The sequence below is a fragment of the Mauremys reevesii genome, linkage group 19 (genome assembly GCF_016161935.1).
Source record: "Mauremys reevesii isolate NIE-2019 linkage group 19, ASM1616193v1, whole genome shotgun sequence".
NCBI classification, from domain to species: Eukaryota; Metazoa; Chordata; order Testudines; family Geoemydidae; genus Mauremys; species Mauremys reevesii.
Window position 1 is genome coordinate 2,059,755 of NC_052641.1, and position 27,793 is coordinate 2,087,547.

Below are 27,793 nucleotides of genomic sequence, written 5' to 3' on the forward strand. Positions count from 1 at the left end.
AAGAGATCCACTTTGTGGACACTACAGTGCAAATAAGTGATGGTCACATAAACACCACCCTATACCAGAAACCTACTGGCTGCTATACTTACCTATGTGCCTCCAGCTTCCATCCAGGACACATCACATGATCCATTGTCTACAGCCAAGCCCTAAGATACAACCACATTTGCTCCGATCCCTCAGACAGAGACAAACACCTACAGGATCTCTATCAAACATTCTTAAAACTACAATACCCACCTGGGGAAATGAGGAAACAGAGTGACAGAGCGAGACGGGTACCCAGAAATCACCTACTACAGGACAGGCCCAACAAGGAAAATAACAGAACATCATGTACAGCACCCAGCTAAAACCTGTCCAGCACATCATCAATGATCTACAACCAATCCTGGAAAACGATCCCTCACTCTCACAGACCTTGGGAGGCAGGCCAGTCCTTGCTTACAGACAGCCCCACAACCTGAAGCAAATACTCACCAGCAACTACACACCACACCACAGAAGCACTAACCCAGGAACCAATCCCTGTAACAAACCGCGTTGCCTATTCTGTCTCCTTATCTACTCTAGCGACACCATCAGAGGACCCAACCACAACAGCCACACCATCAGGGGCTCATTCACCTGCACATCTACTAATGTGATATATGCCAGCAATGCCCCTCTGCCATGTACATTGGTTAAACTGGACAGTCTCTACGTAAAAGAATAAATGGACACAAATCAGACATCAGAAATGGTAACATAGAAAAGCCAGTAGGAGAACACTTCAGTCTCCCTGGACATTCAGTAACAGATTTAAAAGTAGCCATCCTTCAACAAAAAAAACTTCAAAAACAGATTTCACAGAGAAACTGCAGAGCTACAATTCATTTGCAAACTTAACACCACTAATTTGGGCTTGAATAGGGACTGGGAGTGGCTGGCTCACTACAAAAGCAATTTTCCCGTCTCTTGGTATTGACACCTCCTCATCAATTACTGGGAGTGGACCACATCCACCCTGACTGAATTGGCCTAGTCCACACTGGTTCACCACTTGTAAGGTAACTCCCTTCTCTTCATGTGCCAGTATATCTATGCCTGTAGCTGTAATTTTCACTCCATGCATCTGAAGAAGTGGCTTTTTTATCCATGAAAGCTTATGCCCAAATAAATCTTAGTCTTTACGTTGCCACCGGACTCCTCGTTGTTTTTGTGGATACAGACTAACACGGCTACCCCTCTGATACATGGTCATCAACAATAATTTATTTTTCAGTTTTATAAAATGCACTTATTGGCATATCAAAGTGTATGCACAAAAAATCAAATCCCGTGCATTACAGCCTAGTGTGACATAATGTCATCTCAATCTCCAGTCTAAAAGAAGTTAATTATACACCTCTACCCCGATATAACGTGACCCGGTATAACACGAATTCGGATATAACACGGTAAAGCAGTGCTCCAGGTGGGTGGGGCTGTGCACTCCGGCAGATCAAAGCAAGTTCGATATAATGCGGTTTCGCCTATAACGTGTTAAGATTTTTTTGTCTCCCAAGGACAGCATTATATCGGGGTAGAGGTGTACTTTATGTAGTTTGCCAGCCTTGTAACTTCCATGTCTGCATTTCTAGTGAAGGTGGTACTGTTAATGCCAATCTCTTTCCCTTCATGTGTTAAAACAAATTAAAGGCCTGTGAGTTAACAGCAATGAAACTAAAACAGGTTACCTTTACTGTTTAGCTGTTCTGTGTGTTGTGATGGTCAGCAACATCACAACCTTTCAAAGAGGATAGCAAAGTTTCTTCAAAGTGAAGGATAGAAGAGATGATGGGATACAGGGAAAGCAGGGTTGTCACTTGCATCTCACCCCATGTAAATCTGAAATGAATTCAAGTAAATAAATAGTGTTGGTGGTGGGTGTTTTTTTAAATCCTCTGCTAGGTGCCTTTGCTACCATCTGCTGGGTTCCAGTGCCACAGGTGACCTTTGCTTCTGTCACTCACAGTGAAAGTGGTGTTCAAAGGCTTCTCAGAATGGATCAGTACAATTCCAGGGGGCACAAGGAGAATCACCCTTAGGTCTAGTTCTGCTGGGTGAATTCCACTGTTAGGTGGTACTTAGGTTATCTTGCAAAATTAGAATGCGAGAGTTGAACAGCCATTTTTTTTGAAGCATGGTCCTGCCTGTATTGGCCCATTTAAACTTGGGGATGGAATACGAGCCGTTAATCTTCTCCTTCTGTCTATTTGTAGGATGGCACTGAAGTGGTCGTTAAAGAAGTGCTGGCAGGGGACAGTGTTCACAGCCTCCTCAGCATTCTTGATGTTATCACAGTAAGTTCCTATATGCGGGTGATTTTTCTGAGACCTTGCCATATATCGGTGCACCTGTCAGAACTATGCAGAGCTTGGCACATTAGCATTACATTTGTCATCTTGATTCTTTCCTGGCATCTCTTTGGGTAGTGCTCCTCTCACCAATTAACAAGTTACATGCCATAATTGAAAAGCTCTCTGAGTGTACATTTGAATTGACTTTACCTATGATTATTTCCTCACATTTCAGCTGGTTGGCCTTTGAACCCCTCCCTGGGTTTCTTTCTTCTAGTTTGTTTAAAGCAAACAGACTGAATTTTGTTTTTCTTTAAGATGTTTGGTTATGTTTCCAGCACTTTAACTCTTGGGGGAGGTAGCTATGTGACAGCCATTGACACCAGGAAAGCACCCTCCTCCCCCGCCACTGCTGTAAACTTAGTTCCATAGTATATCAGTGACTGGGGAAACATGTTTCCCCAACGTTGGGGGCTCAAATTTGCCCAAGTCCTATATTGTCAGTGTGTTGAAAGTTACGAGTACCTAATTGGCATGGAGCAAATAGCAGCTGCCTTTATTTTTAATAAGAAGGGGTGGTCTGTGGAGATGACAAGTCCCAGCATGCAGTGCTCCATCTGTAGCAGAGCTGCTTTCTGTGCAGGGCAACCTGAAGCATTGCGTGATGTGGCCTGTAATTCCAGCAGGGTGAGTGAATCCCACAGAGGCTGAAGAAGACGGTAGACATTGTCCTGGGCTCATGTAGCCTGCAGGCTGCACTTTGACCACCCTGTCCTCACTTACACTTGCCACCATCAGTAGGACACCTGAATAAAACCCCACATCTTGCCATTTTAGGATGTGGGTGCTGTCTACAATGTATGCATCCTAATATACCTAGGCAGATCACACATAGTACCAATGGTTGTATTGTAGTTGCAGGCTGCTCATAAGAAAACCTACAACTGGAATATAAATTGTTATTGCTATGTTAAATCAAAGAAGTGTGTGGGGGCTTATCATGAAGAATAAATAACCTGTTTTCTGAGACGCATTTTTCTGGCTTAATACTTTTGTAATAGAGCTTTTTAGCTATGAGTGTGCTGGTTCAGAGTCCTCTGCTTTTTAGTTTGCTTGTTAAGACTGTGCTATTAAATTCCTTTTATTTGTAATTCATGCCAGTTTCCTGCTGTTTTCCATTCTCACTATGCTGTTTGCTGGATTTGACCAATCCACCAACTTTTGCCCCATTCTGCATTGTTTAACACCAGAGTCATCTTGTGTTTTTGAGGTCTATTTTCTAGCCTTTACAGCATTGGTACGTTAATATTTATTATTTTTAATCTAGTAGTAGTAAAGGCTGGGTTTATGACAGAATGTTAATTAGAAAGTGTGCTGGTAGAATGACTAGTAAGAATGTAATTAGGTTTGGAACGATGCTTCGCTCGTTCACTTTTGTATGGAAAATGTCTGTAATTATTAAAACAATATTTTACCTCTGCCCCTGTAATCTCGTCTTTTGTTTCTTTGCACAGTCAGTAATAAGGTTACATAGTGACTGTGTACTTCTTACATCTTCAGAGCTCTGTGAAACATTAACTAGTTTTCAGTTGCCCCTGTGAGTAGGGCAGTGTAATCCTTCTTTTAAAAATGGGGAAACGAAGGCATGGGGCGACATGCTGAAGGTCATGCAGGCAATGGTGGTAGAGCTAGGATTAGGATCCATGAGCTCCTGGCCTTAGATGGTGTGGCCTATTTAATTACTTGGTCAATTATTTTTATCTACTCTAATTAAAAATAAATCTTTCTGTTGATAACATAGCAATTATACTGTGAAACAAGCTAATGACTTTCATCCTTCTTAATATTGCTCATACTGCCAGTGACCATATATGGGTTGTGCCCTTTAACTTGTTTTGCTTATATGCCCATGGACTGGCTGGTGAGATAGTTTACGCAGATTAAAACAAAATACATGCTACTAACTAGAATTCCAGGGGGGATTTTCTGGACTATTGTGTGTATTACTACTGCACCTATTTAGGATTTGTTAAATACAAGGTGGTGGATTTGCCTCTTCCAATAGTACACAGGCATGTGAGTGTTCATTGGAGGGTGTTGGAAGCAGAGGTGGAAACAGTCCAGTCAACAAGCTCTGCTATTAATCCTATGTGACCTTGTACCCTGTGTCACGGACTCACAGATCGTGCCTACTCTTGGCCCCGTGCGGTCTGTGTGTGGGGGTACCCCTTTCAGTGAGACAGCCCTTCTCAGAGGTCCACTCTGTCTCGGGGTTAGGCCCCTCCATCTCCAGGTGCCGCACCTCTGAGCCTTAGCACACCTGTTTCTCGCTGTGGGACCCTCAGGGAGTCCACTCGCTCTGGAGCCTTGGGGCCTCCACCCCCCCGAAGGGGTTGATACAACCCTGTTCTGTAGACCGGAGTGACTCTCAGCCAGCGTGAAACAGGAGGGTTTATTGAGCATTGAACACAGCACAGGAAACTCTCAGGGCCTCAGGCCTGGCCTCCCTCAGCACAGCACATCTCAGTCTCCTCTGCATCCATGTGGGCTCTGCCTGCTTCCTCTCTCCAGTCCCGAGCCTCCCTGCTTCCCAACTGGGCATCTAATATGACCAGCCCAAGCCCCGCCTCTGCCCATTGTCTTCTCTCCAGGTAAACAGGGTTGCCTGGGCCTCTGCTTCTCTCCTCTCTTCTGCCCTCTGGCCCCCTCTGGCTGGAACTGGCTGGTTAGATCAACGAGGTCCTCTCTTCGGGGTCCTTTCTTTACATCCCATTGTCCTCCCACTGGCCAGAACCAGCTGCGACTCCTGAGCTGGGCCTCCGGGTCACCAGTTGCTGAGGTATCTGTCCTCCAGACCATTGGCTGGGGTCCCAAGTTCCCTCTCCGGTCGTCTGTAACAACAAATTCTCTCTCCCCTCACCTCGTTAAGCCAGTAACACCCAGGGAAACTATTGGAAAGACAAGGAAAAAAACAAGAAAATCCCCCACTTTGTCACATCTCTCCCCCCTTCGAGGCTGAACGGAGCAGGGTCACTTAGCCAGTGACCTGGGGAAGTTCAGGGCCCCCCAGCCCGTGATAAAGCATTAGCTATAACATTGGCATGCCCCCTCACATGGACCACCTCCATGTCACAACCCTGGAGGAGAAGGCTCCATCTCAGCAGGTTGGCATTAGCTCCTTTCATTTGGTACAGCCACGTCAAGGGTGAATGGTCAGTGTACACGGTGAAGCGCCGTCCAAATAGATACGGCTGCAGTTTTTAAGGGCCCACACCATAGCCAGGCATGACGTCTCTATGGCCGCATAGTGGTGCTCCCGGGGCAGCAGCTTCTCCCCCCCCCCCCATTAGTATCAATTTGCATCAGCACCGCACCCAGCCTTGTGTCTGAGGCATCGGCGAACACCAGGAAGGTTTGTTAAAATCCGGGTTTACCAGCTCCAGGCCTTGGATAAGTGCCCCCTTCCGCTCACAGAGAGCCCTCTGGCACTGCTTGGTCCAGACCACCTTCCCCTTCCTACACAGGTCCGTGAGGGGAGCTGCCAGGGAGCTAAAGTGGGGCACAAAGCTCTGGTAGTACACTGCCATCCCAATGAAATCCTGGACCTGCTGCTTAGTCTGGGGAGCGGGGCAATCCTTGGTTGCCTCCACTTTGTCCGGCTCCGGCTTCAGGTATGAAACCCCTGACATCCCCACCTTGCACTTTTCAGCTTTTATGGTCAGTCCTGCATCTTGGAGGTGACTCAGCATCCTCTTCACCTGGGACACATGTTCTTCCCAGGTCTGGCTAAAGACACAGATATTGTCAATATATGCTAGAGCAAATCCACCTTAGCAACTAATCCACCAGGCGCAGGAAGGTGGCAGGTGCTCCCTTGAGGCTGAAAGGCAGGACCAGGAACTCGAAGAGCCCTGTTGGGGTGGTGAAGGCAGACTTCGCCCTGGCCTCCGGGTCCAAAGGCACCTGCCAGTAGCCTTTGGTAAGATCCATGGTAGTGAGGTACCAGGCGCCCCCCAACTTGTCTAGGATCTCATCGGTCCTAGGCATGGGGTAGGCATCAGACACAGTGATGGCATTGAGCTTCCGATAGTCCACACAGAACTGGATCGACCCGTCCTTCTTGGGGGCCAGCACCACAGGTGAGGCCCAGGGGCTGGCGGACGGCTGGATCACCCCTAAAGCCAGCATATCCCCGACCTCTCTCTCCAGGTCCTGGGCTGTTTTCCCAGTGACCCTGAAAGGGGAACACCTGATGGGAGAGTTGGTTCCCGTCTCCACCCGGTGGACATCCAGGTTCGTGAGCCCAGGCCGGTTGGAGAACAGCTGCCGGTATGAATGCAGCACCTCTCTGATCTCTGCCTGCTGGGCAGGGGTTAGCTGGTCTGAGAGGGGAATTGATTCCAGCAAGGGGTTAGCCCCAGCCTCAGGGAGGAGTCCCACCAGGGGATCCTCTCCCTTCTCCTCCCATTGCCCACACACAGTCAGCACCAACTTCTGTCCCAGTATGGTTTCATCATGTTGACATGGTACACCCGGTGGCTGTGAGCCCCGTTGGACAGTTCCACTACATAGTTCACCTCATTTACCTGTTTGATGACTTTGAAGGGGCCGTCCCAGGCAGCTTGCAGCTTGTTCTTCCTCACGGGGCTGAGGAGCATCACCTGGTCCCCGGTAGCGTATGAGCAGGTCATACCAGACCTTCTGCTTCCTCTGTGTCCTTGCTACGTTTCCCCTAACCAAGCCCATTAGCTCCACGAGCTTTTCCTGGAAAGCCAGCACATACTCTACCACGATTCCCCATTGGGAGAGGTCTTTCCCTCCCACTCGGCCCTCATCTAGTCCAGGGGCCCCCTCACTCTCCTCCTGTACAGCAACTCGAACAGGGAAAACCCTGTGGATTCCTGGGGCACTTCCCTGTAGGCGAACAGCTCGTGGGGTAACTACTTGTCCCAGTCTTGCAGGTGCTGGTCCATAAAGGTTTTCAGCATCATCTTTAGGGTCCCATTGAACCTCTCCACCAGCCCGTTGGACTGAGGATGGTATGCTGAGGTCCAGGTGTGTCAGACCCCACACTTCTCTCACAAGCACTGGAGCAGGGTTGACATGAAGTTAGTCCCTTGGTCTGTAAGGACCTCCTTGGGGAACCCCACTCTGCTGAAAATGGTCAGCAGCGCGTCTGCCATGGTGTCTGCCTCAATAGAGGACAAGGCCACCACCTTGGGGTAGCGCGTAGTGAAATCTACCACCACAAGGATGTATTTCTTCCCTGACCGGGTCACCCTGCTGAGGGGCCCCACTATGTCCACGGCCACCTTCTGAAAGGTCTCAGCGGTGCTTTACACTTATCCCGGGCCTTCCCCACCCTCTGACAGGAGTCACAGGTCCTGCAATACTGTTGGACAGCATCAAAGACCCCAGGCCAGGAAAAGTTCTGCAGCAGTCTGAAGCCTGCTTGTTGAGACACAGCAGCAACCTCTCCCTCCGTCCCACCCCTGAGCCCCATTGTATTCCCCCCCCCCCTCCCGACTCTGTGGAGATGGGCCACAGGGGAAAGAGGGGGAGGGGGACACCCTGACATCAGTGTCCCTCCTCCCGCCCCGCTCTGTGCACCTGAAGTGTGCAGCCTTTGATAGATTGCTGGGCGGCTGCACAACTTGGAGGGAACTTAGCTTCCCTGCCTGTTCCATCCAGCAGAGCCACTATGGCTTGTCCGAGTGGAGAGTTGCTGTAATCTGAGCCGTAGTCGGAGCACTGCAAGTGTTCTCTTCCACCGCATGTTGTACACCAGGCAGCCTAGGGACCAGCCAGTACGTGGGAGCCTTGGGTCCTGGGCCTTGTCAGATGCAGAGGCAGAGGAGAGCTGCTGCACTATGGCCTGGAGCATTGACTCCCCTTGCTGGTGAGCCGCAGCAGGTGTGATGGTGGAGAAGGCAAGGCAGCTACTGCTGCCCTGCCTTCTCCTGCCTCTTTCCCTTCCCTTCGTATTCCCACTCACTCATGCCACCTACATCGCTCTGCTCACAGCCTTCTGATGCTTAACAGAGTGTGGCTGACAGCATTTCCCATGTCCACTGTCTTTCTTTGATACTCAGTTTGGCCATGAGAAGTAGCAATAACATTAAAGCTTCAAAATGTCCATCTTGACTGCTTGGCCTGTGTCTGAGAGACACTACAGCTGAGCTGCTGGGTGAAATTTGAAGGCTGTGTTACACTTATGCTTCAGGTTAGAGGAACTCAAGGAAATCTGAGGGGTTTCAAAACAGGAACATCTTCAAGTGTTTCCTCCACAGAACCAACTATTTCTCTTTTAAAAAAAACAAAAACAAAAAAAACCCAATTGTCCCATGAAGAGTTATATATCTGGTCACTAACAATGCCTTCAGGGTTAGTAATACTATAATCCAAGCTATTTCGTTCAGAGGTAGCCCACTACATGCTGGAGCATTTTCAGGGTTGTTTGTGTTTTGAAGGATCTTGTGGTTTTCTTTAAGTGGATTTGCACAACTGGATCCCAGTGACGTTGCTGGCTAAAGAAGTTTTGATTTACTAGGGGAAAAAAGCAAGCCTCTAAACAGTTTCCAGCTCACAAAGAGGAAAACTGTTAGCAAGGGCCCCCATATAAGGGTGGTGGTGGTAGTGGGGAGCCCTGGAAAGTGAAATGCGGTGGGAATCACTCATTCCAGCAGCATAGAAGTAAGGTAAGACTTCCTCTGTAATGTGGCATGAATCCAAAGTTAACATTTGAGGTTTTGTGTTGGAAGCTCAACATGGTCCAGTATAATCCACACTGACTTGTGTAAAAAGTGCAAGGTACCTCTGAATTGTGAAGCGAGCCAGGCTCCATGGCCTGCTGATGCTTATGCACATTCCAAGTATATTGCCTTCAGTTTGTGTTTTGAATCATTTAAACAACCCAGTAATGTTTAAACCTCACTTTGGAAACAAGCAAAACTAAGCGGGATCAGTGGGAAATGGGTGGCCCTCACACCCTGGGCCAGCACAGATTTGTGGCATTAGGGACTGAGATAGAGCTCTGCCTAGTGGCATCAGCTGCCTTGATTTAATTCTGCACATGGCTTGGGATTGGATATCAAGGGGAGAGTTAAACTCCATCCTAATTCAGCCATCCCCTTGCCACCCGCTATCCCGATTGCCTCCCTTGATGGAGCAGGGCCCCCTGCTGGCTGGGATGGAAGTGGGAGAGATGCTGGATAACCAGAAAAGGCAAACATTCTGATCCCAGTGATTCAGAAAACAATAATCAACTTAGAATAATAGAATATCAGGATTGGAAGGGACCTCAGGAGGTATCTAGTCCAACCCTCTGCTCAAAGCAGGACCAATTCCCAACTAAATCATCCCAGCCGGGGCTTTGTCAAGCCTGACCTTAAAAACCTCTAAGGAAGGAGATTCCACCACCTCCCTAGGTAACCCATTCCAGTGTTTCACCACCCTCCTAGTGAAAAAGTTTTTCCTACTATCCAACCTAAACCTCCCCCACTGCAACTTGAGACCATTACTCCTTGTTCTGTCATCTGCTACCACTGAGAACAGTCTAGATCCATCCTCCAACTTTTCCTTACAATGATAGTTTTGTGTCTGCTCTCCAGGGAAGGTGCTTATGGACTTGATCTTTTTTGTTAATTATGCAGTATTTTCTCAGTCCTGCATTAGTCCTCTTGTAAACCTTTCCCTAGCAACACAGACTTATCATGTGCTTGTTAACTTTGCTGCTAATTACCCAATAACCATCAAAGAACAGAACGTTTCCTGGGAGCTGATGGCTCAAAGGGAAGCCAGATGGTCATTAAACCCAGTGAAATGTCTTGTGTCAAGGCGGCCGTTGCCATTGCAAGCTCCAGTTTTTGGTTTTGTTTCTGGGTTTTTTGTGTGTGTGCATAGTACCATGTGACCCATGTCTGATACCACTTTAGCCAGTTATCAAGGCATTTATAGTGTTAATGCCCAGTACAGTAGCCAATAGCGAATTTTAGTTATTGATGGGCTCCTGCTACCAGGGAAGAATGGGCTGTCCAGCTGAACGGATGATCATGAATGGTAATCAGGCTGTGATTACTGAAATTCCTGTTGGAGCATTGATTTAGTATTCGCTTAACTAGCGAGAGAGACTCTCTGTGTGAGGTTCTGTGGGATCTAGAACCTGGATCTGCAAGGTGCGGGACAACTGATACCATCATGCCACTACCCGACACCTGTGATAGGGCTGTATGCATTATTGTGTAGACCCTACGGAGATAAACACCACAGAATGTACCACCGCAGAAGGCCTATCGGACAGCTTCTTTTGTGGACGCTGTTTGGTCCAGGTGTGCTATTTAAGCCCATGAGGAGATCCAGGAAGTGTCCATCCAATGAGGTGGACACCCAAGCAGTTATAGCAATGGACCTGTCTCTTGGCTTGCCCTTGGACTCATGGTTCCTGATCCCAGCTTTAACTCTTGGTTCTGACTCCTGGTCCCTGACTCCAGCTCTGGGCTTCAGCACTGTTTCTGGACTCTGAGTGCCAGTGCTGTGTCCACTAGGCATGACTGCCCAAGCCCCGGTCATAAGTCTGTGGCTGTGTGGATATGTCTTTCTGTGGGGTTCTTTGTTTCCTAGCTGCTCTTACTCTTACTGTGGCATCTTTCATGTAACTTTACTTGTATGTGCCATAATGGCTGATGATTGATCACGCTGTTGAGTCACTCACTCAGCTCGCTGTATCATATGAACAAGACCCTTAATTTAATGCCAAGCTCTAGCAATCAATGTCTTTTGATCTGTTGATTAATTTTACAGTTGTGAGATGAGGCCCTATCATAATGTCAACAGATTTACTAATAGTTAAATGGTGATAAGAATAGATTTTTATTAACTAAGTGAAGTAGGAATGGAAAAATTGAGTAATGATTCTTGAGCTGAAATGTATTGTGTACTGAGCATGTCATGAATAATTGACTGTTTTCTAGAGTCTATCTAAGTAACCTTTTCTTTTGCTAATCAAATATTAACGCTTAGATGGGTGGCATTTTCCAGACTGCTAGTCCAATGCATATTTTACATAGTGCTACATTTGTCCTGAGTGATCCCAATGGACTTGACAAACTACATACATATGCCACCAAAATGTAGCTAGCTCTGGGGGAGAGGACAGACCGCGTTGGGCAAGAGAGGAATTACTAGCTAGGGGCAAATCTTTACTGTAATCAAAAAGTGCTTTGGGATTGCTACTGTTCACACTGGATTATCTTTTCAGGTCTCTCTGAAAGATTCTCTCTTGCCTGCCCCCTCCTACTCCGCTTATGCTCACTAAACTGCATGACACTCATTTTATCTAAGAAGGTTGAAAAGATGAGTCAACCCTGCTGAGGGTTGAATCTGTGGTTTCAAACCATTGTTCTGGGTACTTTCTGAAGTCTCAGGTTTATACTGCAAAATTGCCTATTTTTCATACACACAAAGAAATCCTATTAGGTTGGGATATGGCAGCAGAAAGTTATTGACAAACATAGGAGTAGTTAACATTCCATGAGAATGACTTGGAGAAGGGTGAGAAATCTGATGAGGGTTGGAGCAGAGGGTGGCTGTAAAGTTGGAATCTGAAGCTATGACTGGAATGTCAGTTTTTCATTATGACAGAGACTTAGTGAAATGGATTTAGCAAGGTGATGAGCAAATTAGAGTCATTCATAGGGACGTAGCTATTATATTTTATCAGACCAGCAGTGGTCCATCTAATCTAGTGTCCATTTCTTCATTGGTCAGTACTTGATGTTTCAGAGCCTAGAGGCAGATGCAAGAAGCCCATAATGGGTAATTGTAGGCAGCTATTCCCCCAAGGGAAATTTTCTTCCTAAACCCCATCATTGTTGGTTTTATAAATCCTCTAGAGGAAACATCTTCTGGAGTCCAGATGGACTTTGAACACAGAAAAGGTTCTTAGCTTGTTCATAATTACCTGTGACAGTGCAGGGAGTGCAGAGGTGAGCCTGCTCTCTGATTACTTGGAGGCGAATTAGTGCCCTGGGAGAAACTTACTGGCTAGTGGTCTGAGTGGGGTAAAAACTTAATTATTGGCCCCAGCACAATACATATGCTAAAAAACTTAACAAAGCCTTTGTTTAAGTTTGTTACCATATGTATTGTGCTGTTAAAAGCCATATAAAGAATGAATGCTCTCCCAACCCATTTTGTGGTTAAAGCACAGGACTGGGACTCAGGAACTCTGGGTATGATTCCTGTGTCTTTTGCCCACTTTCTGTGTGACCTTGGGCATGTCATTTAGTCTCTCAATGCCTCAGTTTCCCATCTATAAAATGGGGACAAGAATGCTTCCGTTCTCCCACCCTTTTTCCATCTCTTCTATTTAGATGCTGAATCCTCTGGAGCAGTGATGGTCTCTAGAATGTGTTTGTACAGTACCTAGCACAGTAGGGCCCTGATCTGGTGTGGGGCCTGTAGGTGCCTCCGAGTATAGATAATAAATAATATCCCTTAAATCTGTTCTAGGGGTTTATATACCAAAAACGTAAGATGATTCCTTTGCTTAAGTGACCTTAATAGCTTATAATACTGTATAAAGGGAAACTAGTGAGGGTAGCTTTTTCTTCTGATCCATTCATTGTGTATATGTGCTGGGGGTGGAGAATCCCAGAGGGAGAGCACCCACTTGTAGCTTCGCCTCTTGAGGTTCAAAGAACTGCTTGCCTACCACTATTGGAGAGGCTATCATTGCTGCAATATGTCTCTGCACATCATGAACCTATCAGGAGATTTCTGTACTCTTTTGTTTTCAAGCCAAAGCACTGCCACAAAGCACAGCACTAATACCCAATGGCATAAAGAGAAACTCAGGGAAAAAATCTGCATAACCTGAGATGCCAGTGCTGACTTTCTCCCCTTCAGGGGCCCCACTTTCCCTTCCACACCAAAGATGGCAGTAGCTGGAGCTCTGCATATGTGCTGTCAACAAGAAATATTTTAGTATTTTTTTTTTGTTGTTGCAGCATTCTCAATCTTTCTTTCTGATGACTGTTCTAATAGTCTAACCCAGGGATGCAAACTACGGCCTGTGGGCCACATCTGGTTCACCAGCCATTTTAATCCGACCCTTGAGTGAGGTCTGGGGCTTGCCCCGTTCCGGCGCTCCAGCCGGGGAGCAGGATAAGGGGCCACTCCACGCGGCTCCTGGAAGCAGTGGCATGTCCCCCTTCCAGCTCGAATGTGTAGGGGCAGCCATGGGGCTCCACCCCGCATGCTGCCCCCACCCCAAGCTCCCATTGGCTGTGTAGGAGCCAGAGTGGGGACATGCCCCTGCTTTTGGGAGCTGCTTGAGGTAAGTGCTGCCCTGAGCCTGTGCCCAACCCCCTGCCCCAGCCCTGATTCCCCTCCTGCCCTCCAAACCCTTTTGTCCCAGCCTGGAGCACCCTCCTTCACCCCAAACTCCTCATCCCCAGTCCCACTCCAGAGCCCACATCTCCAACTGGAGCTTTCATCTCCCCTCCCCTCCCCGCACCCCATCCCCACCTTCCCTGCCCCAGTCCAGAGCCCCCTCCCACATCCTGAACTCCTCATTTCTGGCCCCACCCTGGAGCCTGCACCCCCAGCCAGAGTCCTCACCCCCTCCCACACCCCAACTCCAATTTCATGAGCATTCATGGCCCACCATACAATTTCTATACCCAGATGTGGCCCTCTGGCCAAAACGTTTGCCCACCCCAATCTAATCTACTTTTGTTGCAGTTTTAACAGTGTAGAAATTTGTTAGCTGCTAAATGTGAAGTTGTTTTGTATGACACTTTTTGTTGATGGAAACATACTGTGCAAGTCTGAAAAAAAATAGCAAAAAAAAATATATTTTTTTTGAGTAGGGGAGGAAGGGCGAGCAAGGAAGTAAAACAATTTCTACGTTCAGGAATTTGGTATTTGCACTGTGTGCCTGCAAATTCTGCCCAGCTTGCTGGAAAAGTGTTTTTGAAGGTACTTTCTCCATACACACACTGCTTGCTGTGTATAGTACTAGGGCTTCAAATCTTGTTATAGTTTTCCAATTTGGAACATGAGCCATGCTGGTCTTTATTTTGCTCTTTCTTCTGTCACTATTATTTATCTGTATTATCATAGTGCCTGGGAGCCTCAGTCATGGCCTAGGACCCCATTATCCCAGGCAGTCCCTGCCCCAAAGAGTTTACAGTCAAAGTGTATGATAGACAATAGATAGAGAAGATGGACTGGAAAGGTACAAGGAAACAATGAGACAGTATTAATCAGGATGATGGGCAGTAGTCTCACACCAGCAGCCTGATGGTTGACTAGTTTTTTGTAGATATTTTAGTCTCATTGTTGAAGTCTTTTTTTAAATAAAATTATAGCCTGTCACTGTGGGGCCCTTCAATGCATAATCCTTGTATCTGAAAATCAGCTGTGTATTAATCCTCAGAGAAATACCCTCAAATGAAAGGGCCTCACTGCCTGTACCCAAGGAAGCAACAGGGTGAGGAGGGCTGAGCACAGGTTTTGTTCTATCCTTGGGCTTCTCATGGACTTACTCTGTGGCTGTGGGTGGGAAAGTGCAGTCCATCTTTCTGTGCTGCTGTTTTCTCATCTGTATAATTCTGACCTGCCTTACACAGGTGTGTGTGTGTGTGGGGGGTGTCAGTGAATGGCTGGAAAGCACTTAGCACTTATGTGGGGTTTGATGTCTGCCATCAGTCATTGGAGAAGATAATCGATAACTCTTGCAGCCCTTCCATTTCTAGTGGAGGAGAGTCCTTTCCCAGAAGTGTGCCCCCATTTTGGATCATTGCAACATGCAAACCCAGAAAGTCTGTTTTTTGAATTAATGCTTTTTTAAAAAAGTTAAAATAAAGCTAATTATAAAAGTACTAGAACTTTTTCCAGAAGAGAAAGGCGAGCCTGTAAGTGGACATACAGGGACTGGTGCACTTTTCCAGACTCCAATCCCAACTGAACCTTTCTGAAGATTCTGAAAGTTTGGTTAATTAGTTTTAATTTTCTGTTGTGTTCTAGCCCTCTTGGGCTCCAACTGGGACTGGAGCTTCCAAAACATCATGCAAGACTCTGTTGTGGGGGTATGTGTGACCTTACTGGCGGTATGAAGTGCCATAGATCTCTTGGCAGAGCCCTGGATGAGCAGCCATATGGTTTGGGTGTTTTTCCAGCCATCAAAATGATATCCACTAGTAGTTTTATAATTGTAATAATAATGTTTAATTACAGAGCTACATGAAGGAGCTTTTAAGTTTACACAATATTTTACAAACACATACACGCACATTCTCTGTCCTGGCGAATTTGCAATGTTAGTTAGATAAGGCAAATAAAAGGGGAATAAACAATGACTTGCCTATATGGCCATTTACTGCATGACAAGCTGGGATGTAAAGCTACAGCGCACTAGCTTGTCATAAGAACGGCTGTACTGGGTCAGACGAAAGGTCCATCTAGCCCAGTATCCTGTCTTCTGACAGTGGCCAGTACCAGGTGCCCCAGAGGGAATGAACAGAACAGGTAATCATCAAGTGATCCATCCCCTGTCACCCATTCCGAGCTTCTGGCAAACAGAGGCTAGGGACACCATCCCTGCCCATCCTGGCTAATAGCCATTGGTGGACCTATCCTCCATGAACTTTATAGTCTTGGCCTTCACAACATCCTCTGGCAATGAGTTCCATGGGTTGACTGCATTGTGTGAAAAAATACTTTTGTTTGTTTTAAACCTGCTGCCTATTAATTTCATTTAGTGACCCCTAGTTCTTCTGTTATGAGAAGGGGTAAATAACACTTCCTTATTTACTTTCTTCACACCAGTCATGATTTTATAGACCTCTCTCATATTCCCCCTTAATTGTCTTTTTTCCAAGCTGAAAAGTCCAAGTTTTATTAATCTCTCCTCAGACGGAAGCCGTTCCATACCCCTAATAATTTTTGTTGCCCTTTTCTGAATCTTTTCCAATTCCGATACATCTTTTTTGAGACGGGGCAACCACATCTGCATGCAGTATTCAGGATGTGTGCATACCATCGATTTTATATAGAGGCAATATGATATTTTCTGTCTTATTATCTATCCCTTTCTTAATGATTCCCATCATTCTATTTGCTTTTTTGACTGCTGCTGCACATTGAGTGGATGTTTTCAGAGAACTATCCACAATGACTCCAAGATCTTTCTTGAGTGGTAATAGCTAATTTAGACCCCATCATTTTATATGTATAGTTGGGATTATGTTTTCCAATGTGTATTACTTTGCATTTATTAATATTGAATTTAATCTGCCATTTTGTTGCCCAGTCACCCTGTGCACCAAATAGCCATATAGGCAAGCCTGGAGTTAGTTTTTGGAGAGATTAAGTTTGAGATGGCACAGAGCCATCCAAGACAGGACAAAAAGTGAGAGGTTGGGGCTACAAGGGTTCTTGTGTCCTCCATATAAGGGTAGCGGTTGGAAGAGTGGGAGCAGCTGAAGTCTCAGAATGCTAAGGAACACCACTGGATAAGGAAAGAAGAGCGTTTAATGAACCGTTAAAAATGATGTGGAAAGAATGAGCTCTCCCAATTCTCCGTCCACCTACTAACCAAAGTCCCAGAAACCAGGAGAGAATAGAAAAAGAGAAATGTGATCAGCAGACAGATCAAAATATTAGGGGATAGAGAAATGACCCTTTGAGTTAGCTTGGAGGTCCTTTGTGCTCTTGATTAGGATGGTTGTGGTGGGGTGGAGAGGGTGGAAGCCAGACTGGAGCGAAGGCAATCCCAGCAGAAAGAATAGAAAGCATACTCCAGGATTTTGAAGATGGAAGGGAGGAAAGAGTTAGCACTCCAAATGGGAGAAACAAAAAATCCCACCACTCCACTTAGTGAACAGTTTATTCAAATCCATTTCAGAAACGTTTGACTGCACTCCAGGTCCACTTGGGAGGCCACCACTACTTGTGTTCTTCCTCGAGTGCTTGCTCATATCGATTCCAATTAGGTGTGCGCGTGCCGCATGCACGTTCGTCGGAAGACTTTTACCCTAGCAACACTCGGTGGGTCGGCTGGGCGCCCCCTGGAGTGGCGCCGCTATGGTGCTGAATATACACCCCTGCTGACCCATCCGCTCCTCAGTTCCTTCTTACCGCCCGTGTCGGTCGTTGGAACAGTGGAGTGCGGCTTAGCTGTCCTCCACTTCCCTAGCTTTTCGCTCGTTTTTTCTTCTCTTTATTGTGTAAATAGTTCAGTATTTGTGTTTATAGTTAACTTTTATTACTGTTAGTACTAGTTAGTGTAAATAGTTGAGAGGGATCAGGGCTTAGCCCTTTTCCCTCGCCCGGTACCGGGCCCATGCCCGGTTCGCCGGGGTTTAAACAGTGCTCGACCTGCCATAGGCCGATGCCCACAGGAGACCTGCATAGCTCCTGTCTTAGGTGCCTCAGAGAATCCCATCTCGTGGACAAGTGCCGCATTTGCAAGGCGTTTAAACCTCGGACAAAAAAGGAGCGGGACATTCACCTTAAGCAGCTCCTAATGGAGGCAGCTCTCACTCCTCCTGCATCGGCACCGGCGTCGGCACCGGGGACGAGTACCTCCTCTGCACCGGGGAGCACCGGCACTGCAAGGGCCCCGAGCCAGCAGCCGACCCATACATGGTACCGGTCACTCTCCCCGCGTGGCAAGAAACGCAAGGCTCCTGTGGCACCCGCGTCTGCGGCGCAGTCTGAGCGCGCACCGAGATCGGACCGCCCGGCACCCTCAACTGCCGTGGCACCGACACCTGTTGCACCGTCGATTCCGGCCTCGCAGGGGCCGTCGAGTCCGGTGCCTGTCAGCTCCCTGGCTCCCGCCGTGGTTGAGCTTATTGTGCCCTCTACGCCGGAGACATTTGCAACGGCGAGGGACTTGATCGCCCTAATGGACCCAGGGCCGCCTCAGCCCCCGGCACCGCCGGTGCGGGCTCCTCAATCAATAGGCAAGCCAGCCAAGATGAGGCCTCCATCACAGGGCACCGTCGAGCGTCGCTGCTCCAGGTCGAGATCCCGCAGATGGTCGAGATCCAGTCATCGATCCCAATCCCGGCACCATTCACAGTCCCGGTACTGATATCCATTAAGGCACCGATCGCGGTCCCACTCGCCGGCGCCGCTCCCGGTCCCAGCACCGATCCCGGCACCGCGCCTCCCGTAGCAGGTCGAGACGCAGGGACTCAAGACGTCGGTCGACCTCCCGGCACCGTGCGGGTAGCAGGTCCCGATCTCCGTCCCGGTACCGCTACGACTCCCGGCACCGGTCTCCGGTACCGCATAAAGTGCACAGGTCGTCCATCTACAGGGACCCGCCCCATTCCAGCACAGCTCCGCCATGGCCATCTCGACACGCCTCGGCTTCATCCCATGCCGACTCTGCCTCCTATGGGGACTCGGACAATAATAGCAGTCTCTCCCAGAGGCATCACGTCCCAGACCATGCACCGCAGCAGTGGCCCTTTTGGACGCCTTGGGCATACCATCAGGCCCAAGGCGAGCCTGCTGTGACGCCTCGTCCTGTTGCTGCAGAGCATCGCGTGCCAGAGGCAACGATTAGCAGGCCTCCACCAGCCGGTACGGAGGACGCTTCGGCGTCTGCACCGGATGCCCAAGCTTCTCCGACCCCAGATGTTGCTCAGGACCAGGAGCCACTTCCGGACCCACTCGTTCCGGGGCTATCTTCCTCTTCTTCCCCAGATGAGGCAGTAGCGGGCACATCCACATCGGGCCCACCTCCTATTGACCTTCGGTCACATCAGGACCTCCTCCGGCGGGTGGCACAGAACATCAACTTGCCCGTAGAGGAAGTCCCGGAGGTGGAAGACCCTGTCATAGACATCTTGTCAGCAGAGGCACCCACCCGCGTGGCTCTCCCTTTTATTCGTTCAATCCAGGCCAGAGCAGATACTATCTGGCAATCCCCGGCATCCATTCAACCGACTGCCAGAGGGGTTGAATGAAAATACATGGTGCCCTCCAAGGGCTACGAGTACTTGTATATACACCCCCCTCCCTCCTCGTTAGTTGTACAATCTGTTAATGAGAGGGAGCGCCATGGCCAGCAGGCCCCTGCCCCAAAATCTAAGAAGGCCAGACGCATTGACCTATTGGGCCAAAAGGTCTATTCCGCAGGAGGCCTCCAATTAAGGGTAGCAAACCAGCAGGCGCTGTTGAGTAGGTACAATTATAACACCTGGCAGTCAGTGAGTAAGTTTTCTGAGCTGCTGCCTCAGGACTCCAGACAAGAGTTCTCAGCATTGTTGGAGGAAGGCAAAAAGGTAGCACGTACCTCGCTCCAGGCCTCCCTGGACGCTGCAGATTCGGCAGCTCGTACAGTCGCCTTGGGTATAGCGATGCGACGTATTTCGTGGCTTCAGGCATCGGGCCTGCCACCTGAGCTTCAGTATACGATCCAAGACCTCCCATTCGATGGCCAGGGCCTATTTTCTTAAAAGACAGACCCCAGGCTGCAGAGTCTGAAGGACAACTGGGTGATCATGCGTTCACTCGGAATGCATACCCCTCAGACCCAGAGACGGTCCTTCTGCCCTCAGCCTCAGCGCCCTTACCCCCCGCCAAGGCCAAGGCAGGACTTTGCTAGGCATCGAGGTCGCTATACTCGCAGACGACAGTCTGGACCTCAAGGGGGCAACAATAATTCTGGTTCCACTAAACCATCTGCAGGACCCAAAGCAAACTTTTGAGGGTGCGCCCGAGAGCAGCGTACCGATGATTCCCAGGATCCCTTTTTTGTTTTGCAACCGTCTTTCCTCCTTCCTCCCTGCGTGGTCCCAACTCACTTCGGATCATTGGGTCCTTCGCACGGTGGAGTTGGGATACCACCTGCAGTTTATTTCAACCCCCCCTCGTCCCTCTTCAGGGACCCCCTCACGAGCAACGCCTCTTACAAGAGGTACTCAAACTCCGTGCCATCGGAGCTATAGAGGAGGGTCAAGGGGCAAGGGGTTTTATTCCCGATATTTCCTAATCCCCAAGGCGAAGGGGGGCCTTCAACCTATCCTGGACCTGCGAGGACTGAACAAGTTTATGAAAAGGTTCAAGTTCCGCATGGTATCCCTGGGGACCATCATCCCTTCCCTGGATCCCGGAGATTGGTACGCCGCTCTCGACATGAAAGACGCATATTTTCACATTTCCATCTCCCCCGCACACAGATGGTATTTACGGTTTCTGGTGGGCCCGCCAGCACTTTCAGTTCACAGTCCTCCCCTTTGGCCTCTCCACAGCCCCGCGGGTGTTTACAAAGTGCATGGCTGTAGTCGCGGCCTCCCTCCGCCGTCGTCGAATCCATGTCTTCCCATACCTCGACGACTGACTAATTCGAGGGACTTCGGAGGCACAAGTCACCACGCACGTACACATCATCAAGGACCTGTTTATGCGTCTAGGCCTGCTACTCAATCTAGAGAAATCTACTCTAGTGCCTACGCAAAGAATAGAGTTCATTGGGGCGATGCTAGCCTCCACTCTTGCAACAGCCAGTCTGCCTTTGCCTCGATTTCAGTCAATTGTCTCCCTCATTCAAACGCTCCAAGACTTCCCGACAACCTCAGCTCACATTTGCCTCCGCCTCCTTGGCCGCATGCACATTCGTAACAAAGTACGCCAGACTGCGCATGAGGCCCCTTCAAACTTGGCTTGCCTCGACATACCGCCCAGGCAGGGACGCCATAGACATAATACTCACCATTCAATCGGGCGTCCTCACCTCCCTCAATTGGTGGAGGTCGCAGTCCCTGGTGTGTGCGGGCCTTCCGTTCCATCCGCCGCAACCCTCTGTGTCCCTAACAATGGACGCATCATCCCTGGGATGGGGCGCTCATCTGGGGCGCCTTCGCACGCAAGCCCTCTGGTCCCCCCAGGAGTTGGAGTTACACATAAACGTTCGGGAGTTGAGAGCAGTCCGCCTAGTGTGTCAGGCATTCCAGGATCGGTTGCAGGGTCGTTGTGTCTCAGTCTTCACAGACAACACAACGGCCATGTATTATATAAACAAGCGGGGGGGAACCCGATCCTCCCCCCTTTGTCGGGAGGCGATTCTACTATGGGACTTTTGCATAGCCCACTCAATAGACCTGGTGGCATGCTTTCTCCCAGGAGTCCGGAACACCTTGGCAGACCAATTGAGCAGATCCTTCCTCACTCACGAGTGGTCCATCCGCCCGGACGTCCTCTATTCTGTCTTCCAAAAGTGGGGGTTTCCCCTCATAGACCTTTTCACCTCCCGGCAGAACCGGAAGTGCCACCAGTTCTGCTCCCTACAGGGTCGCTCTCCAGGCTCCCTCTCAGATGCGTTCCTGATCCCGTGGAACGACCACCTCCTTTATGCCTTCCCTCCGTTTCCCCTTGTCCACAGAGTCCTCCTCAAGCTTCGCAGAGACAAGGCTCGCTTAATCCTAATTGCTCTGGCGTGGCCGAGGCAACATTGGTACACGCAGTTGCTCGACCTCTCAGTAGCGGACCCGATCCCCTTACCACTCTATCCAGACCTCATATCCCAGGACTTTGGCAGGCTTCACCACCCGGACCTGCAGTCCCTCCATCTGACAGCATGGCTCCTCTCTGGTTAAACCAATCAGAGTTGCGCTGTTCGGATGCCGTGCAACAGGTCCTGGCGGCAAATCTAGAAAGCCTTCCATGCGAACGACATATCTCGGCAAGTGGAAGCGCTTCTCCTTTTGGTGCGCTCAGCGGGGATTCCTTCCGAGTCAGGTGTCCATCCCCACCATCCTGGACTACTTATGGTCCCTTAAGGAGCAAAACCTGTCAGTCTCGTCTATACGAGTGCATCTTGCAGCCATTTCCGCCTTCCATCCAGGCGAGGCGGGCAGTACAGTCTTTTCTCACCACATGGTTTCCAGGTTTCGTAGAGGGTTGGAACGACTGTACCTCAAGTCAGGAGACCTACCCTTTCCTGGGACCTGAACCTCATGTTGGCTAAGCTCATGGGTCCCCCTTTTGAGCCTTTGGCTACCTGCTCGTTGCTGTACCTCTCCTGGAAGACGGCCTTTCTCGTTGCTATTACATCGGCGAGACGAGTTTCGGAACTTCACACTTTCACTGCAGATCCCCCTTACGCTGTCTTCCATAAGGACAAGGTACAGCTCCGACCACACCCAGCATTCCTCCCTAAAGTGGTTTCTGCGTCTTCCCGAAACCGCACTCATCGTGTTGGGAACAGCAGTTACACACGTTGGATGTCCGTAGGGCTCTCGCCTTTTATATTGAGAGAACCAAGCCCTTCAGGCGCTCTCCTCAGCTCTTTGTGGCCGTCGCTGACCGAATGAAGGGTATGCCTGTCTCCTCCCAACGAATTTCTTCTTGGGTGACATCATGTATCCGGGCGTGCTATGACTTGGCGCATGTTCCCGCTGGACATCTTACTGCCCATTCTACTCGGGCTCAAGCCTCCTCTGCCGCCTTCCTGGCCCATGTTCCCATCCAGGAAATTTGTAGGGCGGCTACCTGGTCTTCCATCCACACCTTTGCGTCCCATTACGCATTGGTTCAACAATCTAGAGACGATGCTGCCTTTGGCTCAGCGGTCTTACACTCCGCGACGTCTCACTCCGACCCCACCACCTAGGTAAGGCTTGGAAATCACCTAATTGGATCGATATGAGCAAGCACTCGAAGAAGAAAAGACGGTTACTCACCTTTTGTAACTGTTGTTCTTCGAGATGTGTTGCTCATATCCATTCCAAACCCGCCCTCCTTCCCCACTGTCGGAGTAGCCGGCAAGAAGGAACTGAGGGGCGGATGGGTCGGCAGGGGTATATATTCGGCACCATAGCGGCACCACTCCAGGGGGCGCCCAGCCGACCCACCGAGTGTTGCTAGGGTAAAAGTCTTCCGACGAACGTGCACACGGCGCGCGCACACCTAACTGGAATGGATATGAGCAACACATCTCGAAGAACAACAGTTACAGAGGTGAGTAACCGTCTTTTTTGCTGTCACATTTGTAACTACAACAAATACTTCCTGTCAACAGTGCTTCAGGGAATGTGCAATTACTCTGCAGGTGACAGAACAATATGGAGAGAAACTCTTATCCCCAACTGGAACAAATAGTTCCCCTTTGTTTAAAAAAAAAAAGGGGGGGTGGAGGGGGCGAATGAGGTGCTCACTGCTGAATCTGTCCTGAAAGGCAGTCCCTAAAGAGTTCCCTTTGTGTAATTATAATAAACTGATTGAAGTTACAATGTAAACAGTGTTCTCAGTGCTGTTGATTACAATGTGCTAGAGAGAATTGATGCATCTGAGAACATTTTCCTCTGTTCTTCCTTTGTAGCAGCTTTTAGTACATTCCGGCCAATTACACAGTACAGCCTGCTTTTGTGCTTTTTCGAAAAACAAGTTCCTCTCATCATGCTGATTAGTGTTTAAAAAGGAAAATTGCACCCAGGGTAAATGGGAGGATGGAAATGTTTTTCTTCTCTTAAGTGCCCTGCTGGATTAAGAGTACTCTGCTCCTTTTTGTGTTGTAATCTTTAGAGTATGATTTTCTTAGAGGTCCTTAAACTCTGTTCTGAAAGAAGAACAGGAGTACTTGTGGCACCTTAAAGACTAACAAATTTATTTTAGCATGAGCTTTCGTGAGCTGCAGCTCACTTCTTCGGATGCATAGAATGGAAAACACAGACAGGAGATATTTATGCATACAGAGAACATGAAAAGATGGAAGTATGCATATCAACAGGAAGAGTCTAATCAATTGAGCTGAGCTATCAGCAGCAGGAGGAAAAAAAACTTTTTGAAGTGATAATAAAGATGGCCCATAGAAGGTGTGAGGAGAACTTAACATAGGGAAATAGATTCAATTAGTGTAATGACCCAACCATTCCCAGTCTCTGTTTAGGCCAGTGTTAATTGTATCTAGTTTGCATATTAATTCGAGTTCAGCAGTTTCTCTTTGGAGTCTGTTTTTGAAGTTTTTTTGTTGCAAAATTGCCACCTTCAAGTCTGTCACTGAGTGGTTAGAGAGGTTGAAGTGTTCTCCCACTGGTTTTTGAATGTTATGATTCCTGATGTCAGATTTGGGTCCATTTATTCTTTTGCGTAGAGACTGTCCGGTTTGGACAATGTACATGGCAGAGGGGCATTGCTGGCACATGATGGCTTATATCACGTTGGTAGATGTGCAGGTGTACGAGCCTCTGATGGTGTGTCTGATGTGATTAGGTCCTATCCTTGCAATAAAGCCCGATGCCAGCTCTGTCCATATATCCATTCAAGTGACACCATCACAGGACCTAATCACATCAGACACACCATCAGAGGCTCGTACACCTGCACATCTACCAACGTGATATATGCCATCATGTGCCAGCAATGCCCCTCTGCCATGTACATTGTCCAAACTCGGCTTCCTGCTCAGGCTCCATCCCATAAAAAGTCCTCCCCATCCCCCAATTTTTTTCCTGCTAGTGGTGTTTTGTTTGTTTTTTTTATTATCTTGGAAATAGCTAAATCAGGTCTTCATTTTCCTGGATTTGTAGGAGGAGTCCACAGAGGACTGACATGCGCTTTCTCAGAACTCAGGGAAGACGGGGAGAAGGGGCACTGAATCTTTTGCAGTGAGAGCTTTTCTCCCGAGTGTTTAGCAGGAGTTTGAGTTAAACAGACATTAAGAAAAAAAACCAAACAAAAACAAAAAACAACATAAAAATCTGTACCTCCATTTCCTGTCTTGTGATGTCATTCTGCTGGTTCTCCAGTCCTCCAGCACAATCAGGGACATCTAGACCTTATGTTTCTCATGTAAAAAGCTGAGTTTTTAAAGAGTGTTTCACACCTTACTTTTATTGAAGATAAAAAGTGTAAAAAGGAACAATCCTACAATTAATAATATAAGCCTATCTTCAGAATTTCTCCCCTCCTTCAAGATATGCAGGCAGGTCTTTGTCTTCCCTATCTATTACAACTTGGTTCCAGAAGGGTAAAAGTTCTCCACACATCTTGAAGGTCTTTTGGTCACTATTGCTTTCCCATCCACTGCTCCTGTAGCTCTTAGGATCTAGCCACATCTGGCATAGTGGAACTAGGGCCTGGGATGGGGGATTGATCTAAGATATGCAACTTCAACTACGAGAATAGTGTGGCTGAAGTCGACGTATCTTAGATCAAATTCAAATTACTTACTTTGCGTCCTCGCGGCACTGGATCGATGGCCACGGCTCCCCCATTGACTTTGCTTCCGCCTCTCGCACTGCTGGAGTTCAGCAGTCGATGGGAGAGCGATCGGGGATTGATTTATTGTGTCTACACTACACGCGATAAATCGATCCCTGATAGATCGATTGCTACCCGCCGATCCGGCGGGTAGTTTAGACGTATCCTAGCAGATTCTTCTGTTTCTGCAGAATGTGCGAATCCATAGATTGCCATGGCAGCAAATATGCTAAGTGGAGGTTGTGACCCTAAGCTCCCTAAATTCACATCCTACACTTTTTGTAGTAATATTTGTACAAAATATGCCTTGTGAGATATCATTTAAAAACTAACACACTGATTGGGTTGTATAAGTAGGGGCATTTCCAGCAGATCGAGGGATGTGATCATTCTCCTCTACTCAGCACTGGTGAGGCCTCATTTGGAGTACTGTGTCCAGTTTTGGGCCCCACACTACAAGAAGGATGTGGATAAATTGGAGAGAGTCCAGCGGAGGGCAACAAAAATGATTAGGGGGCTGGAGCACATGACTTATGAGGAGAGGCTGAGGGAACTGGGATTGTTTAGCCTGCAGAAGAGAAGAATGAGGGGGGATTTGATAGCTGCTTTCAACTACCTGAAAGGGGGTTCCAAAGAGGATGGATCTAGACTGTTCTCAGTGGTAGAAGATGACAGAACAAGGAGTAATGGTCTCAAGTTGCAGAGGGGGAGGTTTAGGTTGGATATTAGGAAAAACTTTTTCACTAGTAGGGTGGTGAAGCACTGGAATGGGTTACCTAGGGAGGTAGTGGAATCTCCTTCCTTAGAGGTTTTTAAGGTCAGGCTTGACAAAGCCCTGGCTGGGATGATTTAGTTGGGTTTGGTCCTGCTTTGAGCAGGGGGTTGGACTAGATGACCTCCTGAGGTCCCTTCCAACCCTGAGATTCTATGATTCTATGATTGTTAAAATTCTTGTGTAAAGTATGTATGAACACAAGCTGAAATTATGACTATAAAATGTGCTTGCAAGACAAGTCTGAGGAGGGAGAAACATAGAATCATAGACTTTAAGGTCAGAAAGGACCATTATGATCATCTAGTCTGACCTCTTGCACAATGCAGGCCACAGAATCTCACTCACCCACTCCTGTATCAAACCTGTGTCTGAGCCATTGAAGTCCTCAAATCATGGTTTAAAGACTTCAAGGTGCAGAGAATCTTCCAGCAAGTAACCCGTGCTCCATGCTGCAGAGGAAGACGAAACCCCCCCAGGGCTTCTGCCAATCTGCCCTGGAGGAAAATTCCTTCCTGACCCCAAATATGGCGATCAGCTAAACCCTGAGCATGTGGGCAAGACTCACCAGCCAGACACCCAGGAAAGAATTCTCTGTAGTAACTCAGATCCCAACCCATCTAACATCCCATCACAAGCCATTGGGCATATTTACCGCTAGTAGTCAAAGATGAATTAATTGCCAAAATTAGGCTATCCCATCATACCATCCCCTCCATAAATTTATCAAGCTTAGTCTTGAAGCCAGATATGTCTTTTGCCCCCACTACTCCCCATGGAAGGCTGTTCCAGAACTTCACTCCTCTTATGGTTAGAAACCTTCGTCTAATTTCCAGTCTAAACTTCCTGATAGCCAATTTATATCCATTTGTTCTTGTGTCCACACTGGTACTGAGCTTAAATAATTCCTCTCCCTCCCTAGTATTTATTCCTCTGTTATATTTATAGAGAGCAGTCATATCTCCCCTCAGCCTTCTTTTGGTTAGGCTAAACAAGCCAAGCTCTTTGAGTCTCCTTTCATATGACAGGTTTTCCATTCCTCGGATCATCCTAGTGATGGTTCTCTGAACCTGTTCCAGTTTGAATTCATCCTTCTTAAACATGGGAGACCAGAACTGCACACAGTATTCCAGATGAGGTCTCACCAGTGCCTTGTATAACGGTATTAACACCTCCTTATCTCTCCTAGAAATATCTCGCCTGATGCATCCCAAGACCGCATTAGCTTTTTTCACAGCCATATCACATAGTCATTCTGTGATCAACCAATACTCCGAGATCCTTCTCCTCCTCTGTTACTTCCAACTGATGCTTCCCTGGCTTATAACAATAGTTCTTGTTATTAATCCCTAAATGCATGACCTTGCACTTTTCACTATTAAATTTCATCCTATTACTGGTTTCAGAGTAGCAGCCGTGTTAGTCTGTATCCACAAAAAGAACAGGAGTACTTGTGGCACCTTAGAGACTAACAAAT

General features: G+C 48.1%; 1 protein-coding gene across 8 annotated transcripts in view; it reads left to right on the plus strand.

Annotated features, from left to right (window-relative positions):
* PNPLA7 (patatin like phospholipase domain containing 7) overlaps positions 1 to 27,793 on the plus strand; it is a 363,329-nt gene that overhangs the window by 45,918 nt on the left and 289,618 nt on the right. For all 8 annotated transcript variants that reach the window (XM_039506224.1, XM_039506218.1, XM_039506223.1 and 5 more), the window contains one exon: positions 2,247 to 2,327. In XM_039506224.1, the coding sequence (XP_039362158.1) occupies positions 2,247 to 2,327 (81 nt within the window). The remainder of the gene's footprint in view (positions 1 to 2,246; positions 2,328 to 27,793) is intronic.